The following is a 21,151-nucleotide window of genomic DNA, read 5'->3' on the forward strand; positions in this document are numbered from 1 at the left end:
CATCTTACTCTGACACCTTTTTACAAGAATCCTGGGTATAATATACTCTGTGAAATGCTTTCACTCTTTGGCAGTCCTGTCCTGCTGCAGGTGGCATGGTTCTCCTCAGACAAATAGGCTATTAGGAACCCTGCACTTCTCACAAACAAGGGACTGGAATCTATTATTTCACCCTTGGCCTTGAGTGAGAACTTCACCCTTGAGACTCGCACTCCACTCCAGAATTTGTTGCCTGAGAGGACAAATAAAACTCTGAGTTTTCCTACTTACGAATTCAACTAGGCCAGCACAAGGGGGTCTACAATAGGGTCTGTCTTTGGTAACATCAACAAGTGTAAAAGCAATTTATGTTCATGTCATAAAAGTACTGTTATGACAGCTTCCTTTTTAAACATCTTTAAGCTCACTCAAACAAAATCACATTTTCTTACTGTATATAACACCATTAATTATGAAATGCTATAAGTAGTCTGGATAACTATACTCTGTTTTTTTCCATCTGTCCGTACGCCAGTGGTGTATGCGCATGGTAACTCTGCGTCCCGGGCTTTAAATATTATCCTATTTCGAATATTAATGGTGTAATTCGCATACAGTAAATTATTAAAACACTTTTCAGTTGCAAATGTACACCCAGATACCCTTTTATTTACCTAAAACTTACACATAGCGTAACTATTTAAAGCCCAGGACGCAGTGTTACCATACGCAAACACCACAGGCGGATGGACAGATGGAAAAAAACAGAGTATAGTGTCCTTGTTGCTGGGACGAACAAAAGAGGATGCTTCATTATCCTGCTTGGCGTCATTTTTCCTCGGTCGTCTTGCTACTTCTCAGAATAAGAGGAGGGTCGTGCTTCCCATTTTCCCAGCACAAGCATATTTCTCACAGGTAGTCAGTACTAACAATTTACTATAAGTCCCAAAACACCACTTCAAGTTTGGTGACAAGTTCTAAACTAAATAGGTGGGCAAAACTCGAAGAATTTTGGTTACATAATAAAGATTCATGTAAGACTTCCATTCAGTCTAGCCCGCAACACACCCAAACGCTACACTCTGAGGCATTAATGGTGCTGATCTTTGTTGGATTTGATCTGTGGTTACCACAATGTTGTCTCTTGGCAGTGGCAAGGGCTCCTCAATGAGCCAAATTTTTTTTTTCTTTTTTTTTACCATGTTCTTAACTTTCTCCTTCATCTTTTCAATTTCCTCTTCTCTAAAAATACTTTTAGCTGAAGAAATTGGATTTCTGGATGGTCAGCTTTGCTCTTGGTATGTCAATTTTATTTGGGCAGTGGTGATGGAATATTCTCTGACATTCATTACATCTTTCTCTTAGTCTTGTAAACTTTTCTTTGGCATACTCCATTGCCCATATCAATACCTGTTCTTCTCTGTTCCAAATACTTCTTCTGTATTCCTGTTGTTCACCTGCTTCTTTTTTTTCATAGTCACTCTTAGCTTTTGACTTGGCTTTTATCTTTTCCATTTCTTCTTCTGGGATATATTTATGAATCTGTGAGACTATTGATGTTGAAAATCTCGTTGTGCTGGCTACATCCTTTTCACCTGGTAAATCTGCTTCCTTTATTTTTTCCTGGAATACTAGATTCTTACTTCTTGCCAACCCATCATACCTTGAGTAGGTGTGGCAGAAGAGGAGGATTTTCTTCTCCTTATGGGACCATTTAACACATTGGTATTGTTTTTGGTTTCTTTTGGTCCCTCTCACATGAATGGCTTTTCTCCAGTATGGATTCTCATATAAATTGTAAGATCTTGTTTATTGGAAAATGATTTTCCAAATTCCTTGCACATGAATGGATTTTCTCTCTGGCTTATGTTTTTCTTAATTTTCAATTTATATCAGGGGTACAATGGGCCCCAAGCTGGGGTCTATGATTGCACCTCTATATTCCACTAGCCTTATATCTGAGGGCTCTTTCCAATATGTTTAACGTTCCTTTGAGGGCAGTAATCTGCACCTCACTTATACTTGGGCAACTTGGTATTGCCTGAAGACATTTTCTCAGGTTTTTTAGTATGGCTTCTCATATGAATTAGAAGATCTCCTTTCTTGGAAAATGCTTTCCCACATTCCTTGCACATAAATGGCTTTTCTCCAGAATGGATTCGCATATGAATTGTAAGACTTGATTTCTGAGAAAATGCTTTCCCACATTCCTTGCATATGAATGGCTTTTCTCCAGTATGCCTTCTCATATGACTTCTAAGTTCTGCTTTCTGGGAAAATGCTTTTCCGCATTCATTACAAATGAATGGCTTTTCTCCAGTATGGATTCTCATATGAACTGTAAGAACTACTTTCCTGGAAAATGCTTTCCCACATTCATTGCAAATGAATGGCTTTTCTCCAGTATGGATTCTCATATGATATGTAAGTTCTGGTTTCTGAGAAAATGCTTTCCCACATTCCTTGCACATGAATGGCTTTTCTCCAGTATGCCTTCTCATATGAACTCTAAGTTCTGGTTTCTGGTAAAATGCTTTCCCACATTCCTTGCACATGAATGGCTTTTCTCCAGAATGGATTCGCATATGAATTGTAAGACTTGATTTCTGAGAAAATGCTCTCCCACATTCCTTGCATAGGAATGGCTTTTCTCCAGAATGGATTCTCATATGAATTGGAAGTTCATATTTCCTGGTAAATGCTTTCCCACATTCCTTGCACATGAATGGCTTTTCTCCAGTATGGATTCTAATATGAACTTTAAGAGATGACTTAATAGAAAATGCTTTCCCACATTCTTTGCATATGAATGGCTTTTCTCCATTATGGATTCTCATATGAACTCTAAGATGTGATTTCTTGGAAAATGCTCTCCCACACTCCTTGCATATGAATGGCTTTTCTCCAGTATGAATTCTCATATGAACTCTAAGATCTGATTTCCTAAAAAATGCTTTCCCACAGTCATTGCACATGGATGTTTTCTCTCTGGTAGGATTTGTGATAGGACTTGTAAGATTAATTTTCTTATAAAATGCTTTCCCACAGTCAGTGGATCTAAAAGGCTTGTCTCCTTTGTGACCAATCCCTCTTTCTTGTTTTACTTTCTCTTTGGAAGTTTGTGGATGTTTTTCATCCACTACTGAATTAATTTCATATGAATATTCACCATCTTCATTAGATTCACAGAATTCCTCTGGCTCTATTTTGATGTCCATCAATGGATCCAGAGACAAAAACTCACCATCACTTGTTTCACTACAGGCAGCCAGGTTGCTGTTTTCTTGCTTTATGGAAGGTAGTGCTAATGCACCTTCAGTTTCAGTTTTCAAAGGAAATTCTAAAGAATGTTCTGGATTCATTTTAGCCTTTTGTCCTGTCTGGTTCTGTACTGACAATGTGTTCAATTCACAACTCTTAACACAAAATTGTTTACAAATAATTACCCAATAAATCTGTTATAAAAATTAAGTACAGTAGCTTGAAGGACAACAACCAGATTTCATTTCTGATGTATTAATCTAATATTCAACAGAGATTTTACTTATTGTTGTTGGAATTTTTAAAGTAGGAGCACAATAATGCACTGTTGTCTTTTTTGCTTTGAGAATTGCTATTGTTAATGTCCCATGTAGTACCATTAAACAATATGCATTCCCAAAATCTTGATGCTATTCAAAACTGATGAAGGAAGGAAGGTTCTTCTGAGGGAGAATCTGAAATCAAAGAATTCAACACAGAATTACAAAAGATAATGCCAAATGAGAAAGCAGAATAATAAATCAAATTTAATTCAGGTTCCTATAAAGGTCTGAGTCCAATTAACAAAGTGGGAATTTGACAGTTATGTCCAAACATTAATACAATCTAAACAAGTGTCCAGACACAGCATCAAAACATTCATGAGGCAACAATGCAACAATAGATTTACACTTTATATTGACATCCACCCCCTCACATCTTAACTTGACATTAAAGTACATATTATGAACATATCCTTATTAACAAATCAAAGGCCAAGAACAGAAAATGTAAGAGACCAGGATATGAATTTTGTGGGGTAACAACATGAAGGGTGCAGTACACAGTAAAGGCTTAATCATATGTGATCCAGTTATACATAACTCCATATTGTCCACAGATGCAATAGACAATAAGAAGAAAAAAATAGTGAGGGTGAATTGTGTAGTAATTTGAAGAGAGATGAAAGTTTTCAAATTAGTTTCACTGATTGTTATTGTGGATACGATACAATACACGAGTAACTATTAAGACCAGCAACACTGATGGCAGTCTTGGAAGGTATGTGTTGCTACATTTCCTGAAATATGAAATATTTTGTTCAGAGCCATACGAACCTGGGCTTTTTATGAAGGTTAAGAAGAGTGAGAAAGGGAATTCCTCTACCTCACATGCCATCACCAAGCACTTCTTCATTTGGCTTGATATTATTAAGGGTTTGGTTTGTGTACAGTGGACCCTGCTTTTTGCTCGTCACTCAATGGCAATTGTTTTCCTTCAGACACTATGGGTACCACATCCCCAAGAATAGCTAAGATCCACAAATAATACTTAAAAAACAAAAAAATTCTAAAAATGCTTAGAACTGCCTACCATTTTGTTAGTTAAAACAAAAAACTTCTAAAAATGCTTAGAACTGCCTACCATTTTGATAGTTGAAACAAAAAACCTATAAAAATGCTTAGAGCTACCTTCTATTTTGATAATTAAAACAAAAACTCTAAAGATGCTTAGAACTGCCTATACTATCTTGATAGTTAAAAAAACTAAAAATGCTTAAAACAGCCTACCATTTTGATAGTTACAACAAAAAAAATCTAAAAATGCTTAGAACTGCCTACTATTTTGATAGTTAAAATAAAAAAAAAACTCTAAAGATGCTTAGAACTGCCTATATTATCCTGATAGTTAAAAAAAACTCTAAAATTGCTTAGAACTGCACACTATTTTGATTGTTACAACAAAAAGTACTCCAAAAATGCTTAAAACAGCCTACTATTTTGATAATTAAAACAAAGAACCCCTCTAAAAATGCTTAGAACTGCATATGTTATTTTGATAGTTAAAAAAACTCTATAATTGCTTAGGACTGACTACTATTTTATAGTTCAATCAAAAACACCCTCTAAAATGGTTAGAACTGCCTACTATTTTGATAGTTGAAACAGATAAAAAAAACCCTAAAAACGATTATGCCTGAGTATATTAAAAGTTTTCTCACAAAAAGTGCATTTAATCATGAAAATATTATGAAAATACAGTATTACGTAATTTGTGAATAAGATTTCTCAGTGAAAAAGAGGCGAATTTTTCACAAATAATGGTCCATACAAAACTCCACGAATAGGTGGAGTCGACTGTACCTATGAAAGTTTTATATTATACAGTATTTCCTTGATTACTGTATCTGCATCTTTCTTTGCTGTTTGCGACTTGGCAATATATTCAGATTTAACTCCAGCCCACCAACGTCTACAAGAGTGCATACATTAATAAATAAAAATCAATACATTCAGCTAAAACACTTGGTTTTCACTGCTACAGTGGTGGAAAACCTACACATTTTTAAAGTAATATGATATTTTTATAATAGAATAAGATTTTATACAAGAAAAACACTAGTAATTAAAGTCAGCTACACCACAATAAAAACCTATACCTACCATACTAAAAATACAAATCGAGTGGTGAGTACTCCAGGTAATTAGGACCCCCCAGACTTCCCTTAACTCGACAACCTTGATACAACGCAAAAAAACACAGAGGGACCAACCCCTTATGTCGTTCCTCCTAACACTATGCCAGCTACAGACAAAGGAGTGAGAGAAATAATCATCGAACACTGTTTCAGTCTCCTTAAGGTAATGAGATGCAAACACAGATTTTGAACTCAAAAACTTACTTTGTAAAATAGCAGAAAGTGACAAATTGTGTTGAGATGCTAGAGACTTCATGAGCTTTGACTTTCAGAGAGGGAAAAACCTCCTTACTCTCAGAATGCCCTTCTATAACGAGGTCTCTCAGAAAGAAGGAGATTGCATTCTTAGAAAGAGGTTGAGAGGGATTCATTACTGAGCACCAAAGACGAGAAGATGGTCTCTTATTTTCTCCAATCTGTGGAGGTCATACCTTAGCTCTCTTACTGGGCATAAGAGCCTTTCTTCTTCCTCTGGACCAAGAATATCAGTCAAATTCTTGAGAGTGAAGGAGTGTGACATGGAGTTCACTTACCTGCCTTGCGGATGCTAAGGCTACTAAATACAGTGTCTTTTTGGTTAGACTTCTTATAGAAGAAGACCGCTGGGGCTCAAAAGACGAGGTAGGAAGTCTCTAGAGAACAACATCAAGGTTCCAAGCTATTGATACCTTCGGAAACTTAGAAGTTTCATAGAATTTAATCTAATTGGAGATGTCATTATTAGGAGACAAGTCTTTTCCCTTATGTTTAAAAACAGAAGTAAGCATCGCTCTGTAACCCCTAATTGACGAAGGAGCCACACGTTTTGATTCCATTAAGTCCAGAAAAAAGCCCGCTACCTCATTTATTAATGTCTCAGAAGAAGAGACTTTATTTTATCTGCACCATCATAGAAAGACTCGCCATTTAAACTGACAAAGTCTGTTAGAAGAATCTCTTACGTATCTCCTGATAGCTTCTGGAGCTCTCCTCGAAAAGCCTTTCGCTCTGACATGGCTCCTGACAGTCTGAAGCCTGTCAGGGCCAGAGTGAACGGTCCTTGATGAAACCTTGCAAAATATGCCTGTTTGAGTAGTGACTTTTTGCGCGGAAGCAGTCTAGGAAAGTTGACAGGCAGACTGAGTAGATCTGGAAACCATCCCTTTCTTGGTCAGAATGGTGCTACAAGGATGAGAGACGTTTTGATAAAACAGGACTTTGTTCAGCACTTGTCTTATCAAACCATATGGAGGAAAGGCATAAGCATCCAGACCCAAACAATCCAGTAACATTGCATCGACGGACCATGCGAGAGGGCCCAGGACTGGAAAGCAAAAGAGAGGAAGGAGAAAGTTCCTGGAGATGGCAAACATATCTATCATTGGTTTTCCTCAGATCTTCCAAAGGCCCAGACAAACCTTGGAATCAAGCGTCCATTCTGATAGAAGAACTTGTTGACCTCGACCCAATTTATCTGCCATCACATTCATCAAACCGAGGAATCGGGGATATGTGATTCCTCTCTGCCCATAACAGAAGGTCCTTTACTTCTTGTAAAGAGTGAAAGAATGTGTTCCCCTTGTTTATGGATATATGACAATGTGGTGGAGTTGTCCACATATACTGCTACCACATGACCTGATACCTGGTGAACAAAGGCGTGTAGACCCAGATGGACGGCTAATAATTCATTTACATTGAAGTTAAGGGAATTCTGAGCCACTGACCACTTTCCTGACCCTTCCAGAGATCCCCAACTTGCATCAGACGCATTGGAATAGAACTGTAGGGTTGGGTGGAGAGTGAAGAGAAATACCTTCCAAAAGTCTCCAGCCACAATGCCAGGTCCTCCTTGATCTCTTCTGTGATGAAGAAAGTCGTCGAGTCCGGCAGAGTATTCCTTCAGGTAGAATTGAAGGGGTTGCATTTGTAACTTTCCGAGTCTTACTTTGTTCCACCACTGATAAGGTGCCCAGAAGACTCATTCACTGGAGAGCAGTACAAGAGCGACGGTTCATGAACTCCTGAACTACCTGAAGGAAGGACTGTCCTCTTTTCGGAAAGAGAAAAGGCTGAAAAGGTAGAGAGTTCAGAGTCATTCCCAAATAGAGAATGATCTGAGTCAGGATTAGTTGAAATCAAATAGAGTACGATGTGTCAGGATTAGTTGAGATTTCTTCTCGTTGATGAGAATTCCAAGAGAACACGTTAAGCAAAGAGCCCTCCCTAGATCCTTCATGCGCTGACTTTCTGAGGAGGGCCGGAGAAGCCAGTTATCTAGGTAAAGTGACACATTGATACCCAGGAGATGTAGCCAATTTCCTAGAGGAGCCAATATACAAGTGAACACCTGTGGAGCCATTGACAGACCGAAACACAAAGCTCAAAACTAGAATTCTTGATTCCTGATGAATTGCAATATGGAAATATGCATCTTGCATATCCAGGGAGACCATCCAATCTCCCTGGCAAAGAGAAGCCAGAACTGAGTGTATCATTTCCCTATTGAACTTTGTTTTCAACACAGACAAGTTCAGAGCGGTCACATCCAACACGGGTCTCCAGCCCCTGATGCCTTGGGGACTACAAAAAGTCAGTTGTAAAATCCTTGGGAAGATTTGTTGACTACTACTTCCACTGCTGCATTCTGAGCAAGAGCTTCCACCTCTCGAGCTAGAGCTACAAACATCTCTGATCCTGGAGAGTAAGCCAACAATATGATCGGAACATTGGAGAGAGGAAGAGGATTCTTGAAAGGAATGGAGTAGCCGAGGCAAAGAACTTAGTTCATCTAAGGGTCTGCCCCTCTGTGACTCCACTCCTCCCAAGACAAGTGCAATCTGGCACCTACTGGAGCATGAAGGAAAGTCTGATCACTTACAAGCGGGCTTTGTTGTGGGCTTGGAAGGAAGGCGCAAGTTTGACTGAGGCTTGTTGAACGGTCTGGTTCTATCTCCACGAAAGGACTGCTGCAGAGGAGAGGAAGGTTAACTGGAGTTGCAGAAGGGACTTTAGCACATTTAGCAGACAGAGCCAGAAGATCATTCCTCGACTTTTTCTCTAGCGCCAAAAGGATATTCTTTACCATTTCTTCTGGAAACATGTGTAGAAAAAAGCAAAGCAGACTTCTGTGAAGAGGTGACTCGTTTGGTTACAAAAGAGCACCCAAGCTACCTCCTCTTAAGAGTACCAAAAGTGAAGAGAGAGGTAAGTACGTCAGCACCATCCCTAATACTTTTTAGCGCATGAAAATACCCCAAGCCAGTCTGATGCCAAGTCCTCCAGAAGAGAGGGGCAGTCTTCCAACTTTGAAGCCAGAGCTCCAATTGTCCAGTCTAAAAAGCTCAATTTCCAAGTCCTTGAAGAGGTTCTTCACCAAATGATCCAACTCACGTAATGAAAAGAAAACTTTGGCCGCCGAAAACACAGCCCTACGGTTAACATCAACCAGACTGGAGAAGTCCTCTTTAGAGGAGGCAGACACTCCCATGGAAGGAGCCTCTCCGGTGGCATAAAACCTGCATCTTTTATTAATCAGCTTCTAAGGTGGAAAAGCGAAAGAAGCCTTCCCCAACTCTCTCTTGATCGCTAACTAGTCTTCCACAATCTTAAGGGGTTTCTGCAAAGCCTTTTACATGACTAGCTTCAGAAGCAGAGGGTCAATATGCTTCCTCCTCATCATAAAAACAGAAGCAGGACACCTGGGAGCTGCTGCGACAAAATAATCTGGCCATGGATTCAGCAGATACTGAAGCAGACTAGAATAAGCTGAGGCAGGAGTCGGATCTTGTTCTTCCTTCTCCAAAGAAACAGGAAGAGAAGGTTCTGCAGGCTTAGGAGTTGACTGACTTCCTTTCAACAGACACCAACTTATCCAATGGTTGACGAAGTGGTATAAGACTTGAATCATCCTGGGTTGAAGTCGAAGTTGACATGACAGCAGTCACCAATGTCGAAACATTCAACACAACAGGAGTAACACACATTGAAAAAAATGTCACAAAAGAAGTCAAAAGTGCAATCGACGACTGCACAAGAGTCAAACTTTTAGAAAGCACCAAAATGAGATGATTTGCCAGAGTCGGAAGTGTCCACAGACAAAACATGACCCTGAAGAGACGTGGAAGTTGCAACACTACAAGAAGGTTGTGGACCATGATCCACTTCCTTAGACTTCTCAACAGGAGGGGGGAGACATTCCCCGCAGTCGCATGTCTTTTCAATAGGGGTGAAACTGACGAATCACCGCACTTACATCGTGTCACAATAGAGGAATCACTCGACTCTGATGACAACTGAGCACAGAAAGAAATGCCTTTCCAATGGTGTTCTGTCGACTCCTGCTCGCTCACTGCAGGAGGAAGTGACTGCTTGTGGGCAAACCCCACCAGTTTCCTTGGACCTTCGGTATGTCTTCTCCCAGAGGAAGGAGAACAGGACAGGAACCTTCATCTAGGGGAACTGGTGTGACAAACAGCCACCCCCTCAGAAAGCACTGCACTGTTAGCTTTTTCAACAAGACTTAAATGACAAACCTAACTCCATAACAGCATTTGCTAAAATATCAAACTTTTTCTCAAACCTAGATTCCATGGCTGGCAATAATGTGAGAAGAAACTGCACGGGAAGCTGGTATAGGAGTTGAAGGAGCAGAAGGAGGACTCAAGATCAGAGACATAGCCAGAGGAGGAGGAGAAGAAACAGGGACAGCTGGATCTGCAGGAGAAGCAGAAGAAGCTAAACTAGTCTTACTCTCAGTTCTAAGAGCTACCTTCCCCTCTCCAGCCTTAACTAACTTAATCGGAGTGAGAAATAAATACCTCCCATTAACTATCACTCCAATCTTTATACTCCTCACAAGTGGAATCTCAAGTACATTCAGACCTGTTCCCTTTACATTTTACCTTCATCCTAGCTCTGCACCCTCCAGTGCCGAGCCTAACTCCTGAAGGGATAAAATCTGACATGACGGAACAAAAAGCCACAAATAGCTGCAAAGAAGTTAACTAAACTAATTATTGCAAAACGCAAAGTAAGCACTTCACCAAAAGACAGTCAATAAACCATCAAAGGGATGAAGAAAAGTCTGCATCGACCACTGATGTTAACCAGGAGCCGGCAGAGAATGAATTGGATACATCTAGTCAGCTGTACCCGTTCCTCCCTCAAGTGGGGGAGATGAGGTTACCTACGTCAGCGATGGCAGTTCCACCGCAAAGTTTGAATTTTGGTCTGCCATGTAGGGAACCTACAGCTGTATAATTGTTCGGTAAAACACTACAATAAAATAGGAATTTCCTATCCTGTGTTACCCAACAGTGTGCCAACTACAAAAAATGGGCCTAGTGTCTGCATTTTCATACACTTTTTCAATATCACAAAGGCAATACATAGTGAACACTGACTTGCATCTCCAAAATGTGGATTGCAAGATTGTGGAAAGGGAGAGAGTCTGCTTGAAAGCCAAAGCAGTTCCTATTGCCCTTATTTCATCACTTTTGCTTTGCACAACGGAAGATCCTCCTCTTGAATTTTCTGATGTGCTTCCGAAATTACAGTTCTTAAAAAGAAGGTAGAATGGAATGGAATATGAGATTTAGGCTTGAAGCCAAACACTTGCTATTTATTTTTGATATATGAACAAATAGTCCATTTCATGTCGGCAGCAGGAATATATTGGAAGAGAATGTCATCTTTAGTAATGACATCTCTTGCTTCATGGTCAACAAGTTTGTTACCAGCAATACCTGCATGGGCAGGGACCCAGCAAAAAACAGGTTTTGACGTAGGAAAAACCTATTTTTGGTAGTTGCTGTTTAGTCCTCAAGGAGTTATCCTCCATGGTGTGTGCCAGCACCCTATGGTGATTGGACTAATATCAAAGAAATATCTTTTAACCTGGTCTTTTAGCCGGGTATTATGCCATAATGATAAACACTATGACATGTGATCGATTATAATGTACTCAAAGACAAGAAGGCATTTTGTCTTGTCTTCAGCGAAGCTGTACCCAGTTTCCTACATCAAAACTGCAGAAGAAGTGACATTGCGCATGCGCATCGCACATCTTGTTTTATAATCGGGCCAGTTAATAGACCAAGAACCATTACTCTCTTGGTCAACCATTACTCTCGTGGTCAACGTAGGATGAACTTTTACACAAATCCCATTGTTTTGCATCATGGAAGTGGGATGGTTTTGAGGACTCATAGCAACTACCACAAATAGGTTTTTCTTATGTCAAAACTTGTTTTTTGATAGCGTAGTCACTGTTTCGTCCTCAAAGGAGCATTACAAAGAAATTGACAGGTGACAAAAAACTTTATCTCCCAAAATTTCCATCCCAACCATCTCAAAATTAAAACTAAATCATCTCTGGTCCAAGGTGAGACCACTAGTTTTGGTAAAAAAGAGCATGAAACTAAGCAATAAGATATACCTTAAGTGTTAAGTTTTATAGTGACTTACTTTACTAATTTCATTATGATCTAGGAAAGGAATGTGGGTTAGCCTTTTCAATGGGGGACACTAAAATTATTCTCAGCCCTAGTAGCAAGAATGGCTTATTCATGCTAGGATGTAGGAAAAACAGACCTTCTGGGATGTTTGCCGTGACCTCTAGGTAGACCTTAAATGCTTGAAAATGCTTGAACTGGGCATATTGTTCTGTCTGCTAAATTGAGTTTTCTTATAAGAATAGTTTTCCTTCTTGAAGGATTCTCATTCTTGGCTAGGAATGATGGACCAGGGGACAATAGTAATTGATTATCAGCAGTTTGTGTGATATAGTGTCCCTGTCTGAGAGAGTCCCATTCACTAATACAGGTTCCTGATGCTAATGCTACCAGGAAGATCGAGTTTTGAAGCATGTGAGTTGTGGTTGTGTTAGGTCCGTTGAATTGAGGGGTACATAAAAGTTCAAGTACCTCATTCAGGGACCAAGAAATTGGAAGTCTTTCGGAAGGGGATATTGGAAGAGTAAGAGACCGCCGAAGGGAAGTGACAACTTCTATGCTGGAATCAGTCCTGAATCCATAAAGCAAAGGTTCCGTTAACACTGCCTTGTATGCCATAATTGTTGTAACTGCAATATGTTTGTTTTCAAAGAGGTATATAAGAAAAATTTAAATTGTTTCTATAGAAACCTTGATTTTCCATATGGACTGGTATTGCTGAATAGATGACGTCTGTAGTCTTTTTAATAGGTACCTAGCAATATTGGGTGAGTAGTTTTCACGGTAGATTATATATTAAAAACCCACACATGAAGGTCTCAGCTTAGATAATACAACGGACAGTAGTGGAATTGATCTCTTCATCAGTTGTTGAAGAAATAGGAACCAATGCCTGTTTGCCCAATTTGGGGGTATTAGGTAAGCTGTTCCTTTGAGGGTTAGGAGTTTGTTCAAAACCTTGGAAATCTGGGACAATGGAGGAAAAAGATATATTGTTTCCCAATTGTTACGGTCATGTAGGAAGGCATCTATTGCTGTTGCTTGACTGTCCAAATTTGGGGACACATACTGGGAGTCTGAGATTCTCATGTGTGGCAAACAGGTCCACTTCCGGTCGTGGAAGTAGGTTGTATATTGTTTGAAAAGAGTGGTTGTCCAATGTCCACTCTGTTGGGGCTGTCGTCTTCGTTGACACAGAATCTGCTATTACATTGAATTGCAGACAAGTGCCACTTCTCTTCAGATGGCTAACATTAACATATTGAGAGGAGATGAGTGTGATCCCAATTTCTTGATACTGGACATTGCGGTCATGTTGTCTAGGACCAACAGAGTGAGTTCTCTTCCGGGGTTTGAGTTTCTTGAGAGACAAAAAGACGGCCATCAGCTCTAGGAAATTAATATGACAATTCTTTAGGGTAGCTGACCACCTCCACATCACCTGACGATCCTCCCAATGTCCTCTCCAACCTGTCAATGAGGCATCTGTGTGTAATGTCAGGGTGACCTGTTTTGCCTGAAATTCCTTCCGGGTCCATGGCTGAAGTATCTTCCCAACTTTCTGATTTATTTTGAGAGATTGCATCTTTTTTCCTGCATGTGGCAGCCAAAATTTGTTCACGTTTTTCAGTTGCAATCTGAATATTGGATCTGTTACTGATGCAAACCACAGCAGACCCATCAAACTTTCTAACTGCCATCTGAAAACAATGGCCTGTGTTCTGTGTTTTTGGGGGGAGGTGCAAAAGGCAGTGAACAATATCCCAACACCACAGTTTCAGCCCAAAATGCATGACTTTGAACCTGTACTCATTTTTCCTTATCCAGAACCCTCGGAAGGGGTGGAAGGGAATGGAAATCAGGACTGCCAATATGCATCCTTCAGATCTATAGAAACTGAACAGGTCCGTTTTGGAATGTTTGGATGTACGTGGGCAATGGTAGTCATTTGAAACTTTTGGCAAAGTTGATAGGTCGAGGATCACTCTTCGTTCGTAGGAATCCTTTTTGGGAACACTGAAGAGATGTGCTTGGTGATGAATATACGAATGTTTCTCTATGGCTCCTTTTAACAGGGTCTTTTGCACATAATCTTCCAGGGAGGGGTCTGGTTTTGAAAGAACCCTTTTAAATCAAAGATGGGGAGGATGAGACCATTTCCACCCCATCCCACTGAGAATAATGCTGTCTCCAAGGAGAAGACTACCATTCCTTGTGATACTGTATCTCTGAAGCCGACCTCCTGTACCTTCACCCTTGATGGACATACCAGGTGATGCTTTTCCTTTTCCTTTATAAGGCAGTTTTTGGACCTTGTGAAAAGGATGTATCATCTGCTGAGTAGGTTGTAGTCCCTTCTGCTTATGAGGAGAGCTTTGGAGGTGACTGAAGGCCCATATGATTTTATATCAAAGTGAGTCTCTTTTGGACTAGGTAAGGATAAAGTTAAGTATATCTTAGTTTTACCAGACCACTGAGCTGATTAACAGCTCTCCTAGGGCTGGCCCGAAAGATTAGATATATTTTTACGTGGCTAGGAACCAATTGGTTACTTAGCAACGGGACCTACAGCTTATTGTGGGATCCGAACCACATTATATCAAGAAATGAATTTCTATCACCAGAAATGAATTCCTCTGGTTCCGCGTTGGCCGAATCGAACTTAGGACCCCCGGATTGGTAGCCGAGTTGGTAAGGGTAAATTTCTGGCTTTTTATTTCCTGAAATCTTTTGCAAGGAGAGCATACACAGTACAATTTTATTGATATGTCTGCTCTCTTTTTTGAATCACAATAGAATCCTCAAACAGGTCCCAAAAGAAAGCATTAGGCAGTAAGAAAGCAGTCACACTGGTTAGTGATTTAGAGTTTTCAAATACCTCCATTCATCCTTTTATGTGCCAATCAAAAAAGTCATAGAGTGCTTCCCACAATATTCTCATAAGGATTTTAGCCACAGCAGCAGCGAAAATTGTCCTGGATTCTTCTGGAAGACTTTTTGTGACAACTTCTAGCAAGGAGGAAGTGGTTTAGATACTAAGGAAGTGGGTCCTAGCACGAAACTCTGATATCCTTTTCATCGGGGTACCAAATTGCTGAGATGCAATATCTAGGGGGAAGTTTTTTCCTATCAAAAGGAAGTTGAAGCATTGCCCATTCTTCGGTGGTGTGTTTTGAAACTGGGATAATGGAAGCAAATGGTTTTAGTTCTGCCAATGGTTGCTGCTTTCTAGTTATTACATAATTTTGAAAGTGTGCCTTCGCATGGTATATTATTCTAAATGTGAAGGGGCAGAAGGCTGGTGTACATGATGAGCAACCTGAGTTTTATTCATAATAACATAATATAAATATAGATCCATTTCCCATTCACCTTGCAAAGAGCTTTCAATGCCATAATCCAAGGTAAGAGCATAGTTTCCTTTTGAGGTTTTTCCATGTCTGCCGAAGGTGGTATTAGGCGGCATTCTGTGTTAGGAAATGCTACCCTGTCACTAAACTCAACATTAATAACTTCTAACATGGTCTTTCTCTCTGATGAGATACTAACCATCTGGAGATTATCTCGCCAAGGGTTATCAGTTTCTGAGTAGGATTTTGGAGTCTATGTTACTTTTTGATTGAATGATTCATACCCCAAACTGGCCATTTTGTTGGTTCCAGTTGGGTTTGTACTCTTAACTCCTGTTTGGGCAGATTTGGTTTCTACTCTTTCTATTCTATTGCAAGATACAAGGCTTTACATTTTGGTGTATACATGACTGACTTGATTTCTTTAATTTCTTGTTAATAATCATGCAGTATGTCCATTATCTGTCGCCATTTATTGGCAAAGGCATCTTTGATGTTACTCAATATTTCCTTACAGAACTGATCGAATAGCACAAACTATGTATCCTTTTTGGGGGAGCTGGCATAACCTGACTGAGTATCTACAGCTGAGCTGTAGCTGACTGTTCACCAGGAGGCAGAAGCCCTGGGTGAATTACAATAACCCTCTGAAATTTTTGCCATTTCCAATGGGTTCAGGTGGATCTTTCAATCCCTTTTGGAGGAAGGATCTTGATCAGCTTCTGAATGCTGCATGGGACGATTGACTTACTTCTATAATGTTTCCCCCATGGCTAGTTGAAAATTGTGTCCCTGATCTTTCTGGGATCAGCAAGGTTCTTTTTGCATCAATATCTACCTCAAAATCCTTAATCAACTCCCCTCCAAGTGAGGATTCCTCTATTTCCTTCACAGGATGCACGTGGGGAGTAGTGGGGACTAATGTTACTGGGCTTTGGCCTGCTTATGGATCTTCAGAGAAGGGGTTAACTGTATGCTGCCGGAGTTCTGCTGGATAGATATAATCTTCCCCCTCCTCACCCTTGCTGAACCCTAGGACCCAGTTTCATCCTTAAAGCTTGCTGCAAATTTTGCACATATCTGGCAACCAAAGAAATTTGTCCTGATTATTACAGGGACTATGTTTATGGCAGGTAGTATGGGTCGTGCCAACTGGCAAAAAACATTCCATGCAACCTGCTACGGAAAATTTTAACTGAAAAACCAAGTTGTTATTAGAAAATCTAATTAGAGTAGATTATTTTTAATCGTGAACACCTGTAATTATTTACTAATAGTAGATCTCATTTTACAGGTCAATTTAACTACAAGTGTACATTTTTAGTACATTTTATAAAATATCTATGTTAACTTAAACCTTTTGAGCTTTAGATTAGCTTTGAAGACCTGTCTGTCTATGCCATGGCTATGTCAAGTTTTTAATCTTAATTATAATGCCACCCAAAACCACTCAAGCTACTTTGTGACTAACCTGTTTAACTAGCCCAAGCCACTTTTTCATATGGCTTAGGTTAGGGGTTGTCCATTTTTTTTACTACATATTCTTTCGGGCTTTTTTAATGTCACTAATGTACCCCCTCCACTTCGTATAAAGAAAGTAAAACAATGTCATAAAAAAATTCCATTGTGTATATTTGCAAGTACTGTGCTGAAGGGAAGTAAGTACATAACATCTCCTGACACAAACAGCATTACTGTAAACACAAAGAATTTCTTAAAAATTAGGAAATTTTTTTTAGCATTATTTACCTATTTTATGCAGTAAATTTTCAAGGTTATGGTACTGAGCTGCAAAAACAAAATATATTATTATTATATCATCAGCAAAGGGAGTTAAGGAGATTGTTGAAACTGTTTTTCATAAGCTAGCCTAGTCAGCCAGGGAGCAGTTTTTGCTAAAGCACAATGAAGGCCGGCTTCCACATTCATTTGAGACCTTAGTTTTGATTTTATGACAAGTTGGAAAACCCAGTTTCACACAGATACTACGTTAATGGGAAAAGCAACAGAGAATGGAGAGGTTCCTCTGTGACATGTGGATATGAGTTGGATATTTTACAACAGAACCTGACTACAGACTTTTCCTCAAATAGATCACAAACACTGGAGCCATTCACAAGTTCCATAAACTCTTCCTTAATAGTTTCATTAACAAAAGCAACATTTGCATGGAAAGGGTCTCTAATTAGCTTTAAGTTTCCTTCAGGCACATCTGGAATGTATCTGTCTATTTCATTTTGCAATGAGGAGAGGCAATCTATTCTTATAAGCTTACCATCTGAGCTACAGCAGAGATGTCCTGCCTGCCAGCAAGAGGGCGGTCAGACCCTAACCATAACAACCAGTGGGGAGTGCATACCCCCTGGGTATGCATACCACCTGGGGTATGCGTACCCAAGGTTGAAAATCCCTGCTCTAAAGAGTTCCTCTTATTCCCTTGTTCATCCCAGTGTAACCCAGGAAGCAGAGAGAAAAATAGAGGAGGATTGACTGTCCTTTCCCACTCTTCTCTGAACTTGCAGCGTTCTAACTCCATTAAACAAAGCACTAATTTTCTACAACTGTTTCGTTCGCATGAACACTAGCGAAAGTTGAGCGGAGTTAAATGCAGTAAAAGCTGGTGAGAACTTTTCGTGTCTTGCTACACATCAATCTTCTCCGTGATCAAACCTCATAAAGAGAACTACACAGAGAACATCCTCCTGTCTCCTTCAGACACATTGTTCCGAGAGACAGTGACATCAATCTTGGCACCTGAAGAATAGTTATTCATGGCTTTCGCAGGTGGTTCCAAGCCACCAACACGGGTCAGTCTCTTCTCTCGCCCTGCGCCACTGTCATGACAAAGAAGGATGCTGTCCTAAGTGTTTGGACCCTACGGTTCAGGACACGAGCACGGTACTTGACCATTCACATACAAGATGTTGCATGCAGTACCAAGCTCTGCATAACTCCAAACCAGACTGAAGACTGAAATCATCTGTACTGGTAAAGGTTCATCTCACTATCGAAGCACTCATGACAGCGAGCGTTAGAATTCGTAACAATTCCTACTCCCGATATTAATCACTTTGAGAATGCCAGAAATTCCAAGGAATTTAATCATGTAGCTAGCCTTCCGATTTTTTAAATAAAAATTATCAGGGACATCTGTCTCGCCCGAGTGTGGAAATTACAGAAAAATGAAACACTGAGAATGTCCGAAATTCAAGGAATTCGAGCATTTAGTGAGATTCCCAGATATTGTAATAACAATTGTCGGGAATTCTCATCTCGTCCGAGTGTTTGCAGATCATAGAAGACCAAAACACTCGGAGACTGCTAGAAATTCCAAAGAATTTAAGCACTCGGCGAGACCCCCGAATTTCATCAAACGATCATTGGGGACAGGCCCTTTATCGACTCCTGTAGAAATCGAATCCTATATGTGAGCATTTGAGACTGAAATGCAAGTACAATTCGACAGAATATGCACTCGAGGCTCCCAAAACACAAGAACCCATAGGGGACTGTGAATTGAAATCCGTCCAAAGAAAGACAGAGCCAGGGAGAACAGTCTCCAGGTGTTCGAATCCAAGGAATCTAAACAAGAGACGGTGAGAGGTTTCTACATCATTGACAGGCGATCCTTCTTCAACAACGTTGATGTACATCCCGTGGGACTCTAAGATCCTTCCAGAAACGCAGTCCCCAGACGCTGAATCCTGCGGAGAGCACTCAGCAGGATCCCTTCTCTATTCACCTTGCCCCTTCCAGTCTAGCCATAGGAAGTAAAGGGAATAGGTGAGGAAGATTGGACACTCACTCACATTGCCAGCAGAACTAGCAAGAGAAGCAAGTTCCAGGCAGCAATCAACCTGTGGTGATGGCTGTGGCGCAAGTCTAGAAGAGCATTCTCGGCCTGGAGAGTTATGAAAGTCTCACATAGTAGGAGAAATGTTCGCCGCCACTGAGACCAGTCGGTCATGTGAATTTGAATGTGGCCTGGGTGGAGTTGAGTATGCACCTGACTGGCAAGGGCCGGTACTGTCCTCCAATGCGTTCCAGTCCTCATCAAGGCCGAACCCACTCAAGGGGACTGAATGGGGGACCACCTACCAGTCTTATAGCGTGCATGGTCCTGCGGAACCATCACATCAACACTTGGTACTAAGCAATCACTGTGAGAGCAATCACCAGCAAGGTGCGAGTCACCTGAATGACTCACTCCTTTCATCCACTCCGTGCCTGAGTCGTGGCAGCGAGCAGACTCAATGTCATCGACTCTAAATGCACGCAAATCCATAGATTTATGTGCACTCTGGGAATCTCGCGAATGAGCGTCCAACTCGGAACTAGTCTTTTTGGCAGAACCTCTTGGACTATCAGCAGAAGTGCAAACTGAAATTTGCACTTCTACAGCTCACATTCTAGACACTGAGGACAGCATGATGGTTCTTGTTCCCGAAGGAACAGGCGAGCCAACGGAAGACAGAGGGGCAGACCCTTAGAAGTCCCATGACAAAACTTTTTAGAGGGGGAGACTACCTTCTCCTTCTTCAGTAGGGAACCTTAGAGGTCGAAAGGGTGGAGGATGAAGAAAATATGATGATTACAAATAGGAAGATGACTACACTTGACGAGCTTTCTCCCTCCTCGATTTCTCCAAATTCTGCAAAACTACTTCTACAGGATGAGGTACATTTACCAGCAGAAGTAGATTTAATAATCACAGGGCAGCTGCAAAGGCATTGTCCAGTGATGAAACTCCAGGATAAAAGCAGCAAATGAATATGATTTCCAGCAGAGGAACAGTACACACACTCGAGGACCAATATCACAGCATGCTACTAGTTACAGGTACAAGTCCGAGGTTAGGAGAGCCAACACGAAGAGATATCCAACCATCTACTGCTGTAATCGTATCACCTCTGTTAACCTGTAAAATAAAGAAAATATGATTAAAAAAAGAAGGATACTCTTCTGCCCTCCGAAATGGGAGGACATCCCTCAAACACCAACACCATACGGCCCCCTCTCTCTTCGTCCAATAAGCTGACGAAAGAGAAGAGGGAATACCAGAAGAAAAACAAAGGACAAACCTCCGAAGGTCCCCCTGGTAATTTCTGACATTAAAGGGCAAAAATATGGAATAGTGTAGGCACACCCTTGCTCCCAACCTTTAACACAAAGTAGAACGGTGGCTAGTAACGCTATCACAAAAAATGCATTTGCATATTAATTAAAAGTCAATTAATTTTCAACATCAAATGCTATAAATTATATATATATATATATATATATATATATATATATATATATATATATATATATAATATATATGTATATATATATATATATATATATATATATATATATATATATATATATATATATATATATATATATATATATATATATATATATATACATATATATATATATATATATATATATATATATATATATATATATATATATATATATATATATTGTTACGAAGTGCCAAGTATCTGGTTACCATGCATCAAATATTACCTCACCAAAAGCCAAACACCTGAACCCTCATAACACATTTAAACGACTGAATACACTAAAGGCAACAGTGATCCCTTAACACTTACCAGTATTGCAGAAAATCAGACTAAGTTCATCAAAACAGGTGTGAGGTAATCTTGTAAGTAATTAAA

At 40.0% G+C, this 21,151-nt stretch overlaps 1 protein-coding gene across 2 annotated transcripts in view; it reads right to left on the bottom strand.

Annotated features, from left to right (window-relative positions):
* The window catches only part of LOC135204693 (zinc finger protein OZF-like), a 553,364-nt gene that overhangs the window by 1,859 nt on the left and 530,354 nt on the right, over positions 1–21,151 (bottom strand). For both annotated transcript variants that reach the window (XM_064234851.1, XM_064234850.1), the window contains exon 3: positions 17–3,695. In XM_064234851.1, the coding sequence (XP_064090921.1) occupies positions 1,992–3,341 (1,350 nt within the window). In that variant the 5' untranslated portion in view covers positions 3,342–3,695 and the 3' untranslated portion in view covers positions 17–1,991. The remainder of the gene's footprint in view (positions 1–16; positions 3,696–21,151) is intronic.

Source organism: Macrobrachium nipponense, chromosome 47 (assembly GCF_015104395.2).
Source record: "Macrobrachium nipponense isolate FS-2020 chromosome 47, ASM1510439v2, whole genome shotgun sequence".
NCBI classification, from domain to species: domain Eukaryota; kingdom Metazoa; phylum Arthropoda; class Malacostraca; order Decapoda; family Palaemonidae; genus Macrobrachium; species Macrobrachium nipponense.